At 39.7% G+C, this 14,900-nt stretch overlaps 1 protein-coding gene across 1 annotated transcript in view; it reads right to left on the bottom strand.

Moving 5' to 3' along the window:
- Nucleotides 1–14,078, bottom strand: part of TSPAN3 (tetraspanin 3) — a 37,907-nt gene extending 23,829 nt beyond the window's left edge. Inside the window, exon 1 of the mRNA XM_048866436.2 lies at nt 13,928–14,078. Within this exon, the coding sequence (XP_048722393.1) occupies nt 13,928–14,005 (78 nt within the window). The 5' untranslated portion in view covers nt 14,006–14,078. The remainder of the gene's footprint in view (nt 1–13,927) is intronic.
- Nucleotides 14,079–14,900: the final 822 nt, after the last annotated feature.

Raw genomic sequence — 14,900 nt, 5'->3', positions numbered from 1 at the left:
GTATCTACAGAATACATATGGTAAGATTTCAACTTCAAAGGAAACATTCTCAGAAGTATTATTGTACGAACTAGCCAGTTTCTGCACAAAGAGGAAATCATTACCTATACTGCTGTAATTTACTAGCAGATTCATGCTGAAGATCTTCTTGCTCCCTCTACTACAAATGTAGAGATGCAACTTATTGAAAAATTCTAACTCTAAACTGAAACTTTACTCTGAAACCTAACTCTAAACTGGTGCATGCAAAATCTCATTCTGATCCTGAATTCCAACTGCAGTAAGACTTCCACTGATTTCAATGGAATTACACTCTCAAAAATCACGGGACTGGACCCGTGAGAGAGTACACTGTACACCAGTAGCAGCAAGTACTTCTGCCTCTGTATTCCCTTTTCTAGTTATACAATGAACCCAGTGTTCTCTCTTCACATCCCCCTGGCCCCATGTCAGCATCTAGAACACTCAAGGTAAATTCTGCACTGAACAGCTTAAATGGGAGAACTATGCCATCTATAACGTAAGCTGATGCAATAAAATAATGGATGCTGTGTACTCAGTTATAATATTCTGTCTGTCAGATGGAAGACTGTCAAACGCAACAGGGCACCCTTACACCAAGTGAAGTTAATAGTCACTACACTGTCTCCTGGTCTACATTAGTATACTGCAATAGATCTGGCTAGTACTTAACATTCATTTAGTAAGTTACAAGCTTTACCAAAACCTTCAGAGTTCCCTAGGCCAGGAACAGCTAGCTGTATTGAAAGAAATGGACCATCACTTTAGAACACTGAGATCATTTTGCGTTAATTCAAACTGGTTTTACAGAGTTTTTATATGACCCCGAATATCATTATTTATCTAAACTGAGTTAAAATGGATCAAGACAGTTCATTATGGGGGCTTTAACGAGCTAGAAACATGAAACTAATCCTGAATCTGAGCTCAGATTCAATGTGTTATATTGTCTCCAATACTAAAAGGTGTTAATCTAAGTCTTCATTTCCCCCATGGGGTACACTCTGTTTTGAACTTGAATAAAAGTGATGATATACTGAATCTGTACATATGAAGTTACATGCAGTGTAGCTCTGGGGGTTTATCCAGTTTGTGTCTCGTCTGATGGGACCCTGGTGCTATGTAGTTTAACTGCAGATGCATATTAATATTTATATCTTAATGCTACTATGTATTTGTATTACAGTAGGGCCTAGGGTGCCCTACTGTGTTAATAACTGCACGAATGAAGTGGGTCCCTACCTTGGAGGGCTTACAATCTAAACACGAGTGTGCGGGCAGGAATGGGGAAGGATCTAATATACAAGTAACCTAAATAATGTAAATAGTAAACATGAGTGTGCCTGGATTTTTTTTTTTTAAATAAACATTTATAAGAAGGGAAGTTGTTAGGAAGATATTAAATGACCAGAAAGAGAAGATGAGACGTGACACTAGAATGATGTTAAATGGTGTAGTAAACATGGTAAGATATGAACAGGGATAAAGTTAAAATAAGTCAGTATTTGGATAAGTTTAAGTCCCAGATCAGTGCCTAAAAATGGAATTGCTCACCTAAGGCATTAGTGATTATATTAGCCTTAATCTGTGAGCATGTCCGTTAACAATGAAAGCTATAAATTTTGGCTGTGTGTAATTTATTTTAGACTTCATGGTGATGTAGGACAGAAAATATTGAGGGGAGGAAGGAAAAATCTGCTGGTTAACTAGTGTGAAACTTTACTATCAAAACAAATTGTGTCTCAGCTGAAGTTTCCTCTTGCTGCAAAGTTTCAGAAGCTATTTGAGAACTACACTCCTGCTGTCATAAGCAGGTCTTATTCTCATGTGAAGAAAATACAAATCTTTGGAAAAAAAGGATAAAGACATTTTTACCATTACAGGTCCTCTTGAATGTACAACACGGGACCCAAACAACTTCTCAGACTTTTCTGAGAATAGGAGCCACAGAAGTGGTAAAGAAATACAAATGCTACTGTTCAGTTGTACAAGTATTTCAATTTTACAGAGCTGATACTTGATTAAAATGAGCTAAAGAACTTCTGGTTCTACACCTGCCTGTTACCTCCTACCAACTTTTGTTTTACAAATTGTAGAAATGTAGTGCTGGACGGGACAACAAGAGGTCATCAAGTCCAATCCTCTGTGCTGAGGCAGGACCAAGTAAACCCTATACCATTTGCGACAGACATTTGTCCAATCTGTTCTTAAAAATCACCAATGCTGGGGAACTCACAACTTCCCTTGGAGGCCTATTGCAGAACTTAACTACCCTTATATTTAGAAAGTTTTTCTGATATCTACCTTAAAATATCCCTTGCTACTGATTAAGAGCATTACCTTCTTGTCCTACTTTCAAAGGACATGGAGAACAATTGAATTTAAAATGGCCATTAACATATCTGAAGACCTTTGAAGTATGCTTTAAAAAAAGTTTCCCCTCCCCCTTGTCACAGCATAAAACATAGGCAAAATTGACTTACTATGCTTTATGCATCTGACAGCATTTCACATAAACTACATGAATTTACCATAATAGAAGTGTTAGGGCTGAGAGATACGATTGCTGAATCAACAGGTTAAATGCAGAAGATTCAGAAAATCCAACCATACATTGCATTCAGAGTAACAGTCTGAAAGAACAAACAAGGATGAGAGATTCAGGCACTCTCAAAGTCTAATCATGGCTCTGCTGGTGGCTCACTGCGTGGCCGTGGGCAAGGTATTTCACCTCTGCCTCTATAAAATGGCAGTAATATGAATCTCAACACCCCTTCCAATTAGTTATCTAATAAGTTCACATTTGCACACAACACTGAATACATAAGGTGCTACATAGATACTAAACTGAAAAAAATCAGCTCGGGGCAAAACACAAAAATGAGACATTTTAGCAGAGTTACGTTTAATGGCTTATTTCCTTCAAAACCTAGTTGTCTTCCCTGTGCTAAACAACTAAAGTTCTAGCTCAACTCTAATACACTAGCATTTTATGTACAGAATGGAACGCAGACATGCACATTTGGGATATAAAGTGAAGAACCAAAGGGGAGCCATGGAACAATGGAATTACATTAAGTGTTGCCTAGCAATGAAACATGTGAATGTGCCAGTGATGTCATCCCCCACTTCAAAGGATTAAGAGGCTTGTCAAATGTGGTATTTTGCAAGGTGGCAGAGGGAAAAACCATCTGCAGCTGTCACCAGATATGAAGAGAGTGCAAAGGAAGACTGAAATCAGCACCATTTGTGAGCCTCTTTGTCCTTCTCTGCTATGTTTTAAATGGAATTTTAAGTGGCTTCTCTCTTCCCCCACCCAAGAAAACCCAGTTCATAGAAGGGGAGCTGAGACTTAGCATATAGCTTCATAGGAATAATTTGGGAAGGAATTTTTTTTTTAAATGCAAAGCAGTTGTCAATCCTATAATCTTAGGATCTTTGCAATCTGTTGAGATTCTACAATTTTTACAGTTTGAGACGTACTTTCTAAAATAAAAATTGACGCGAGTTCCACTAATACTATCAAAATGCTGATCCAGAATAAAACATGTAGTGCTTATCAAAGTAATATCATAATGAATATTTTGAAGTAAAAACTTTCATTAAAGCACTTAAATTACAGCAACTGAAGACTTAAAAGCTAGCGCTGCACATGTAAGAACGTTAGTCTCTAAGGTGCCACAAGTACTCCTTTTCTTTAAACACTTAAGTTACCATTCATCAGAATCTTTAACGTCAATTTACATTGGAAGATAAGATCTTAAGAGAATCAGCATACTGCTCCACCCTAATCTCACACATTGACTTCCAAATTTCTACCCTTATTCATGAATATCAAGATCATATTGCTGCTGCTTTGTGTGTTTTTACAACCTGTTTAAGATAGGGTATGTATCAATATAGCAGAGAAAGACCATCCAGCTAGAAAAAGATTTATTCAAACCAAATAAGCTTGCAACCAAAATTCTTATAACCTAAATTAATAATGGACAAGATACTAGTTTAAAACTTGTATTCAGAAGATTTAAGTTAGAAGCAGAATTATCTTATGTATTGTCAAATTAAATTTAAGAACACAATCTCTTAACATATGCTTAAGATCTGAGAAAAAAAAGACACTGAGATTTTATTCTTTGCCTAACAAACAATACAAATTTGCAAATCCAGTCTATTTCCCCTTGTTTGTTTATTTCCCTCCCTACTGCTCTTGTCAACTGCTGGAAATGGCCCACCTTGATTATCACTACAAAAGGTTCCCCTCTCCCCTGCTGGTAATAGCTCACCTTTCCTGGTCACTCTTGTTACAATCTGTATGGTAACACCCATTGTTTCATGTTCTCTGTGTATATAAAATCTCCCCACTATATTTTCCACTGTATGCATCCGATGAAGTGAGCTGTAGCTCACGAAAGCTTATGCTCTAATAAATGTGTTAGTCTCTAAGGTGCCACAAGTACTCCTCTCTTTTAGTCTAAGATCTAAAGTCATCTTTTCCTGGCACTCACATTACCATCAGACTCTAGTCAGAGCTCTTAACAACTCTGCTGTTGTTCGAGTTAGAAAAGAATCTGGCTCACTCGCAGCACTGCAATGGCTCTACAGTAAAAGTTAGTAAAAGCTTTTTGGTTGCTCTAGTCAGATGCAACACAGAGAAAACAGATGGGTTGAGGAAACAGATGCCATTTCAGTGATAGCCACTTTTCTTACTGTAACATCACTTAAAATGACATCAGTTATATGCATTGCATATTTCATATATAATGCTCTAGAACGTAAAAGCAATATTAGAAATTGAACTAGAGAAAATAAGTATTAACCTTTCACGAATACCCAAATCAAGGAAAGTCAATTAAACTTGTGTGCTGTAATAATTAGGCTTAAATCCGTTTGGACAAAGTGGATATGGATTAAAACAACACCCACAAACTAGAGTGGGTTCAGGAAAGGGCAGAGTGACCAGTGCCACAGGGATGACTTAAGAATGATTATCTTTACTTGTGATGGCATGTAGGGTACAGGTAGCTCCACACCACAGTGAACAGCTCTGGCAACAGGGAGACAGAGCAACACTACATGTTTAAAAGAACATATGTGGGAGGCACTGCTGGGCACAAAGAGCCATGTAGGGTATACATTCTAGGATTCTGGTATGTACTCTACCCATCTAAACTATGCCTCATCCTCCACGTTATTTATACCTATGCTAATTGGGCACGCGGTGTCTACTCTACATACTGCCATAAGTGTAGACATACCATGAAATATATCTTTGCACATAAGCATATGGAGGGAAAGGGAGCTTGGTAAATCTAAAGTGTGATGTGCATCAACAGGCCAGAAAGGAGTTGTTAAAATGGTACAAGCGTTGGACAAGTCAATTAGGAAAGATTATCTGAATAGCTTTTTGTATATTTATATAATCATTCTTTGAAAATAATACAGCATCATGCAATATCAAAGTGAGCTGTAGCTCACGAAAGCTTATGCTCAAATAAATTTGTCTCTAAGGTGCCACAAGTACTTCCTTTTCTTTTTGCGAATACAGACTAACATGGCTGCTACTCTGAAAAATTTCTCTAGAATTGTCACAGGCTACCTTGTGAATAACTATTTAGGGTATTGTGTTTCTTGGAGAAGCTAAGTAAACCATACTGAGTTCTTTGGATCAGTCTTTTTTCAGGGTCTGATCTGGCCTAGATGTAAGAGTTAATAAATCCAAATGGGGTTTAAGATATTCCTCGTTTCTACCTTTTGTACATACTAAGATGTTGATGCTTATTTGAAAGCTTTTCTGAATAAACTGTTTCAGTGTAAGATCTGACAGCCTAACAATCCTTCATAACCTGTATACTTTGAAAGATTGTTAGAGCATCTGTCAGATCTTACATGCAGTTTATTCAGAAGAGCTTGCAAATAAGCAGAAAGAATTGTTTTTGTATAATAAGGCAGTAATGATCCTCATGATTTTTAGACTGTTTTAAAACTAAAAGCAATGTAACACAAGTATACATGCTAAATTAACTTTAACTGTAGCTGCCACAAGTACTCCTTTTCTTTTTTCAGAACAAAGATTACATTACTTTTGCCACGTAAGCAAAAGGCTGAGCTAAGACTCATTTGCACTTAGCATTATATACACAAAATATCTCTAATTACAAGAGGCAGTAGACCATTGGCCTGAAAGTTTCAAATATACAGAGAGAGACCTATCACACTCATTCTTTCTGTATGCACTGGTTCATAGGGAATGTTTGTAACTTGACCTGATTCTCTATTGTTTCCAGATTCCTTGTACTGCACAAGAACAATGAAGATTTTTCCATGCAGTAAAGTGTTCCTTTGCTGGATAAAACTATATTTCAAACTTCCTGCATCCCAAACCCCTCATCCCTGGTCCCAGCCCATAGCCCATACCCCGTCCCAAACCCTTCAGTGATACCACATTTAGCTTTCCAACTTGTTTTTGCTGCTACTAGCTATAAGCCCCATTTTAAAAAAAACACTATGAAAACAAATATTGTAAGAACTCTCAGGAGTTGGAAACATTAAAGGCTCTGATCTTGCAATAACTTAAAAACACATGACTATTTAATGGAGTTCAGTGGGACTACTAGTGGGTTTAAAGTTCATAGAATATCAGGGTTGGAAGGGACCTCAGGAGGTCATCTAGTCCAACCCCCTGCTCAAAGCAGGGCCAAACCCCAATTTTTGCCCCAGATCCCTAAATGGCCCCATCAAAGATTGAACTCACAACCCTGGGTTTAGCAGGCCAATGCTCAAACCACTGAACTATCCCTCCCCCCAAGTTGAGCATGTGTATCTTCCCAGGCTCAAGGGCCTACATGTGTTGCCTGATAATCTGCCTCAAAACAAAACAAATGAAATAATTCAAACATGCCATATCAGTTTCAAGAGGACAGTTTTAAAAATGATCAGTTGTTCAAAAAGTTTAACCATGGTTTATGTATACTCTCCCAGAAAATAAACACCCTCCTCCCACCAAAAGTGCCCTGCTGATCTTCACTTCCACAGCAGTGGAAGCCTCCCCGAGCAAGATAAACGTTTCGCTGGCATAAGCGCTCAAAGCACAGAATTGTGTTCATGGGGGATGCTACCGCCACTCATTTATGTGATTTTATTAGGTCAATGGGAGAGCTCTCTCTCATCAGCACAGAGCAGCTGCATGAGCAACTTTACAGCAGCATTGGTAGAGCTGTGCCACTGTAAGCTTGCAAGTGTAGACATGGCCCAAGATCATGCAATACTAATAATTTTTAAAAACTACTTTTGCCACTATTGCAGCAGAGTTGTCACAGTGAAAGAACAGATGCAGAGACTGTTCTATTTCTACAGACACTTGAAGAAGCTACACAACAGAAATGCTACTAGAACCAGTTCCCATTTTCCTTAATATTAGTCTCCTTTCCTCACTGAAAGCTGGATTCACGTGGAATGCTGGAGACCTCCAAACAAGAATTAGGTAGCATGTTTCAATGTTCTGATGTGAAAGCATTTAGAAGATACATGCCCCTTCCTTGTTTTTTTCGCTCTGACCTCATTGGTCATTGATTTACATAAGCCACTTATCTGCCTAAGCTCCTAGTATATCAGGAGTCAATAACATACATCATCTCTTCTCCAGACTTTTACCCCCAGTAAATTTGTTTTCTTTTCCTGATTAGAAATATATTATTATAAACAGCAAATATTGTTTGATAAAAATGGCTATTCTCAAACAGTATTTTTCTCTGTATGAGTACATCCTTCTATTCTGAAATATTCCCATTTATAAGTAATCTTAAGTATGTTATCTATTTCCTGAGCTACTCGGCCTCATTTTTTACAACACATCATCATAGGTTATCGGTTCCTCAGGAATACAGGATGTTGACAGAGGGCACTGCATCAGGCAGTGTTCAAATATTTGCCTGCATTTACCACATTCACATTTGGAGTCATTTCTCAGCTTCCACATGGTAATACTGTCACCAATCTTTGCCATACCACCTCTCGCTCTATTCAGAGTACACCAGTGTTGTGGTTTGAAGTCAATGCCTGGAGGGAGTTGTTCTGAAGGAATCAGATTCTCCAGTGTCAGCAGCATTTCCTGCAATTTTATTACTGTGTAGCCTTCCCCAGTGGTATTTTGGGGTAGAGGCAAAGCTGTTTCTGGACTTCAGCCTACTGAGTCAAGAAAAGCATCCATGCAACAGGGGTCTTGGATCATATACCTGTTTTTGTTTTGCCTTTTTACTAAAAAGGCATCCCACCTCGCTAACAGTGATACAATCCCTGTGAGGCAGTATAGCAACAATCCTTAAAACTACAACTTGGTGCATTCCCTTATTGTGTGTTTAGTTAGTTCCAGAATCTATTCCATTTACTAAGTCATGCTCATGAGTGTACCATTTACTATCTTAAACTTTAATGAGATTTTAGCATCTCTTTATTCCATTGTAGTTATGTTTAAAATTCTCTGGAAATATTTACTAGTGATTTCCTATTGTTTCTTTCAAAGTTTGGTGGATGCTGTCTAACTTCAGATGTTCAATTATCTGTACTAGCAAAAGCTAAATTCCTTCATAAATATCTGCCATGTCTAAGATTTAGATATTGCTAATCTAGCTTTTTAAAAAGAATGCGCAGACCTTTGGTTGCACAAGACAATCTTGTGCCATATCGGTGAGATATAGCTTTATAATTTAAAGGCTTTCTTCCTTCATTAATCTCTGGCAAGAAAACATTAATAAGCGGTAGACCAATTCAATATTTACTTATTGGAGGTTGACCCTTCTGAGAGGATCAAGTTGTAACTGATATTTGCTGTTAATGTTCCCTTGTAAGGGTACCTTTAATTTTTTAAGAATGCCTCATTTATATTTTAGACAATTCATGTTATAATTGGCAGCTAAAATATACCATTTCATATTAAGATGAAATCATCATGCTGGCTTGTTTCAACACCCTAGTTTAACTTAATGCAGTGGTTCTCAAACTTTTGTACTGGTGACCCCTTTCACATAGCAAGCCTCTGAGTGTGACCCCCCCTTCTAAATATATTTAACACCATTATAAAAAGCTGGAGGCAAAGCCGGTTTCGGGTGGAGGCTGACAGCTCATGAACTCTCCCCCCCCCGTAATAACTTCGCAACCCCCTGAGGGGTCCCAACCCCCAGTTTGAGACCCCCTGACTTAATGCATCTGTCCACAGTATATCGATTCAAGAGACAGTTCTGAATTCTTGATCTTCACAGCATGGAGAACAGGCATATCTTGAAAGTTCTGAGCTAGAGGCCTGGAAAGGAGCATGAAGGCTAGTGATGATACATCAAGCTGGCTGTATCACAGCCCTACAAAAAACACCGTCAGTTCATACCAGCTCACCTATCTCCAATTGCTAAAACTTGTCTCAGTGGCAACCTTCTATGAAAAAATAAGGGAATATAGGTTTAGTGGTATCACCAGGATAAAATGAACGAAGAACCCGAATATTGGGGGAGGGGGATACAGGCTTCCAGGAGAGACTGAACCATTTTTTTTGATAGGTATTCTATGAAAAGTTAATAAAAGCACAGTAAAGTTCCTACAGTGCGTACTAGGAAATAGTAAGAGAGTAACAGAAGTGGCTAGAAGCTTAATGGGGAGGAGGAACAGGCATAGCCATTGGTGACTGGAGACAAAGGTAAAATTAAGTTTACCTATGGGTAAAATTAAGTTACTGGATGAAGAACTAGAAGTGGCTGGAGTGGTTACCTGTTAGCAGACTTGATATGTTAGATTCTAGGAAAAGTGAAAGATGGGCAGGGGATTTTATAACATAGGGCTGCAAGAAAATGAATAGCCCATCTCATTTTTCAGTCTTCATTGTTAGTGTTCAGTAGGTGACTCTCTTATTCTACTATAAGAAACAGAAATGCTGCTGATCTGTTCTGCAAATGAGTGATTAGCATTTAGTGATTACATGCTAGCATAAAGAAAAGGAGTACTTGTGGCACCTTAGAGACTAACCAATTTATTTGAGCATGAGCTTTCGTGAGCTGCTCACGAAAGCTCATGCTCAAATAAATTGGTTAGTCTCTAAGGTGCCACAAGTACTCCTTTTCTTTATGCGAATACAGACTAACACGGCTGTTACTCTGAAACCTGTCATCATGCTAGCATAACTGACATAAGTGGTAGAAACCAGAAATAGAATAAACTGAAACAGTGAAAATAACACTAAAGTAAACCTTGTCAAGACTTACAGCAAGATACTAAAGATTCATGCTCATCTCAAGTAGTACATGATCTGTTTCTTCTTAAATGAAACTGTAATGAAATGGAAGAACAAAACCTGGACAGTTTGGGGATACTGAAAATAAGATATTCTCAATGCTATCTATCAAACATCTAAACATGATGCTTTAAGTCCCTCTTCCAGGCCTTACAACAGCTCTTCAAGATCGGCTTAATTCACAAAGACTCTACTGTCCCCAAATAGCAGAGATCAACTACTGATCAGCCATTAATACTGAAAGACAGAGGCTTGAATTTGAAAAAAAAAGTTGCAAGTTTCTTTTAAGAAAGCATTATCTTCAATGGAGCATAAAATGATCAAGAAAAAAACATTAAGTGAACTTTGCCCTGGATATGCTGCTCTAGATAGATTAAAACTCACAGGTCCAATACCAGATGCTATATATAGATGAAGAAAGAGGAAGTATTAAAGGGAAAAAAGTGAAAGAATAAGCATTGGCATTAAACACAAGATGGCTGTTTGAACATGAGAAATGGCCCAACAACCAAAAAACCAATGCCACAGAACCAAGTTGAAGATGTGACACAAGATTGTAGAGACAAGTACAAAAAGGTCTTCAGACTACAAAAGTGAAAAGTGAGAGCTTCTCAGATGCAATCATTCTAAACATCGGCAATTGTAAACATCAGGGGCATTCAAGCACACTATTTAAACTGTATTTAGAAAGCAACAATACTCGAGAGTTAACACATTATGGAAGTTCCAATTCCTCAACTACCATGCATCTGCATATTGATGGATAGAAAGTAGTAGAATTTTCGACCCAGTCTCCCTGATGAAAGTTGGTAGACAATCCTCCTGAGAGCTCTACACTGACACCCAACAGCAGTTTGTTATATTTGTATTGAGAATGGACCATGAGGAAAACTGTGATCAAACAATATTTTATGTGAGACTCAGAGTTATTTGACAGATTGCAGGCTGTAATCTAGGGCCAAAGTCTGGAGGATCCAATTAACAGAACTGGAACTACACAAAGATGAAAAATCGAAGATGGCTGAGATAATAAGGAACATATTACTCAACCAACAAAGCTGACCCCAAATATTAATGCAGTATGTTGAGCCCAGAGCAGGAAGCAACAAGTAATATTTAGTTTTCAGAGCAGCAGCCGTGTTAGTCTGTATTCGCAAAAAGAAAAGGAGTACTAATGGCACTTTAAAGACTAACCAATTTATTTGAGCATGAGCTTTCATGAGCTACAGCTCACTTCACTGGATGCATCGGAAGTAATATTTAGATGATGGAACAAAAGCTGAATTTTTTCCTTCTCTTCTGGCATTTAAAGTTGAAGATCCAGATTTTTAATCCCAGAATTGATGTTTGCAAAGGAAGGTATTCTACGATTCCCCATTTTGATGCCACAAACTGTGAAACCAAAATCACGACACAAGCCAGCTGAATTCAAAATTCTGTCATACTTACCCTCTTCTCCAGGCAGCTAAGCATCAATTGATCATATTAGTAGAACTGCCCTGAATGCACTCCCTACCAAAAAATATCCAATTTTTGGGAGCACAAACCCACTGAAATAAAAATGATTAGACATTTTCATATGGTACTAGACACTATTTCACAGCATTTTAAATGATGCATTCTCAAGTTTCTCAACACAAACCAAGGTAATAGCATTACTGTAAATCAGGAACCTCATAACCCTGCACAGAACAATTCCCATGACAGTAGTCAGCTGTCCAACCACTGTTTAACTTGAACAGTCACTACATAAAATGAGTCACTATACAATTATATACTTGGAGGCAGTAAATGCAAAAAATTCTCTCTCAAGTACATAACATATGAAGACATCACTAAACCTATGATAAGCAGTCATATGACACCACAAACTCAGTTGTGCTCATTCAATAGCTAATCCAATTTATATCTTTAACCAAGTAAGAACAATCTATTTTAAACTCTCTAAAAATACACCAGTTACAACACAATTACATGGGTAGTTACAACCATGTATAACCAATTTCACAGGATGAATATTTGGTTCAAGCTACAGTATATTTAGCATAATACAGAACACAAACCTACCTTTAAAAGCCACACCCAACAATACACTGTGCTCCAAATGAATAGCGATATTATAGAGGCTATTGTGGCTAAATGGCACATGCATCAGTCGATTTAAAAATCAAACAAACCTCAAGTGTATGATTAATCTCAGTGTAAGCAAATCCAGTCAGAAATGCTGGGACAGGAGGCAGCACATATATACAGATTTTGCAGGACCACCCTGGGTCACTAAAATATATATTTAGTGAGAAATTTCATCTTAAACATTTAAGATCAAAACACACACCATGGAACATGGGGATATTAGATTTAGTACCAACCCCATTTTGAAGAGTGAAACTATTTATATCAACGTTATTTGTGTTCTAATATTCTATTACCCACTACCCCTACCCCTTCCAAAGCCTGAGATTTTTGAACAGCTGGGACAACAATCTTGCATTACTGTAATCCCAGTTCCAATCCATCCATCTGGAAAGCGTGCACTCTAAACACACCACCATATCATTTGTAAATTGTGTTTCCTTTACTTAAGCTAGGGTGTACTGATATAGCCAACATGACACTGTATTTTATGTTAACAATATAGCACAATCTGCCCACATTTATAAACATGGCTTACAAAGATCTACTATTCTACTAACCCAGATAAGCTTTGGTCTTCCTGTCTGCATGGTTTTTAGCTAAAGCAGCTATGATTCAGGGGAAGGGTAAAGTACTGCAGTTATTGCAAGAAATTAAAAAAGTCTATGATTAGTTACACTGAGACTATAATGCAAGGGCACATTACTACTTTATGCCACTAAAAGGGTTACAAGGAAATGTGTGTGCCCACCTGCCCCCAACCATACATTATTTGGGATATAGTCCCTAGCTAGATAGTTGGAAATTAATGATCACAAACAACACTGAGAAAAGTGAATGAATTCAGCAAAGAGAGCTAAAAAACAAAAACTTCATAACCAGGCCCAAATCAAGTACAGTTATTCGGAAACCTCTTAGGGTACCTCTCAGATCCCTATCACCCTGCAGCCCACCTATCACATTAATTTGCATTTACTGAATCTTTGTGACCCAAAACTGGAAAAGGTATCTTGTAAGCGACATAACTTATTTAGAAAGCAGAAGATGAGTGTTTTCAGCCTCTCCCCTCCATGGGGAGACCTGGGGGGGTTTATCTGCTGGAAGGCAGCGTGAGCAGTGACACAGCCCGGTCAGTCACCAGCATTATTCACCCTCCAGTCAGCCCTCGGCGCCGTCAGCACGGCACAGCCCCGACAGGGCTACAGCGCGGGGGCTCCCAAGCCCGCGTCCGACTAGACACCCCAGCTCAGGGCAGCCCCTAGCACCCCGCCAAGCTACACGAGGGCGCTGCCCCCGCGCTAGACCCCCGTCTCCTGCCCGTCCGGGGGAAGGTTCTACCCGGCCCGGAGCTGAGCCCCACCGCCGAAGATCCGAGGAGGGGGGCCTGGGACTGAGGGGAGCGAGTCAAGAACCCCTCGGCCCCCAGCCCCACCACAGGCACCGAGCCCCTCGCAGAGAGTAAGCGCGTCAGCCCAGGCCCGCAGGGACCCCCCGGCTCACCCAGAAGATGAGGTTGAGGAAGACCAGGACGGTTTTGGAGGAGGTGATCCCGCACTGCCCCATCACTCCGGCGCCCATCCGCTGCTGCCCCTCTCCTCTCCGCTCCGCCGCTGCCAGCTGGCCCCCCTGCCTCACGTGACCCCCGGGAAGGTACAAGCAAGGAGCCTAAGATGGCGGCTGCCTTTGTCACATGATGGGGGAGGTACCTAAGATGGCGCCCCCTTCTGCTCTTAAAGGAGCCGCAACCCTGTTGGCGGGGAGGGGGGTAAGGTATGGATGTAAGGAATGAAAGAGAGTGTCAGTCAAACAGAGACCCACCCTTATCGTACGCCCATGCCCCATGACATGACACGACACCCATGAAAGGCCCTGAGTCAGGGGTGTCCAAGAATGGCCGGGGGGCATATGATGTGACACAAAGGTGCAGTCAGGGTGGGCGAGGACAGGGCAGCTGGTTGAGCGCAGCCCTGCACTGGGTGCCTGCCCAGGAGCAGCAGGCAGGACATGGGGCCCTCTATCACCAACCCAGTGCAGGCAGTAAGCCTGAGTCTGGTCTCTAAAATCGTGAGGTTAGCTTAAAAATCATAGGTTTCAGAGAAGCAGCCGTGTTAGTCTGTATTTGCAAAAAGAAAAGGAATACTTGTGGCACCTTAGTGACTAACCAATTTATTTGAGTATGAGCTTTCGTGAGCTACAGCTCACTTCATCGGATGCATACTCTGGAAAGTGTAGAAGATCTTTTTATATACACACAAAGCATGAAAAAATACCTCCTCCCAACCCACCCTCCTGCTGGTAATAGCTTATCTAAAGTGATCACTCTCCTTACAATGTGTATGATAATCAAGGTGGGCCTTTCCAGCACAAATCCAGGTTTTCTCACCCCCCCCCCCACAAACCCACTCTCAGATGTCAATAATTATAACATTCATAACCAGTCAGAGAAGACTTCAATCTCTCTGGTCACGCGATT

Source organism: Caretta caretta, chromosome 10, assembly GCF_965140235.1.
Source record: "Caretta caretta isolate rCarCar2 chromosome 10, rCarCar1.hap1, whole genome shotgun sequence".
In the NCBI taxonomy this organism is placed as follows: Eukaryota; Metazoa; Chordata; order Testudines; family Cheloniidae; genus Caretta; species Caretta caretta.
This window is presented reverse-complemented; position numbering and strand designations above follow the sequence as displayed.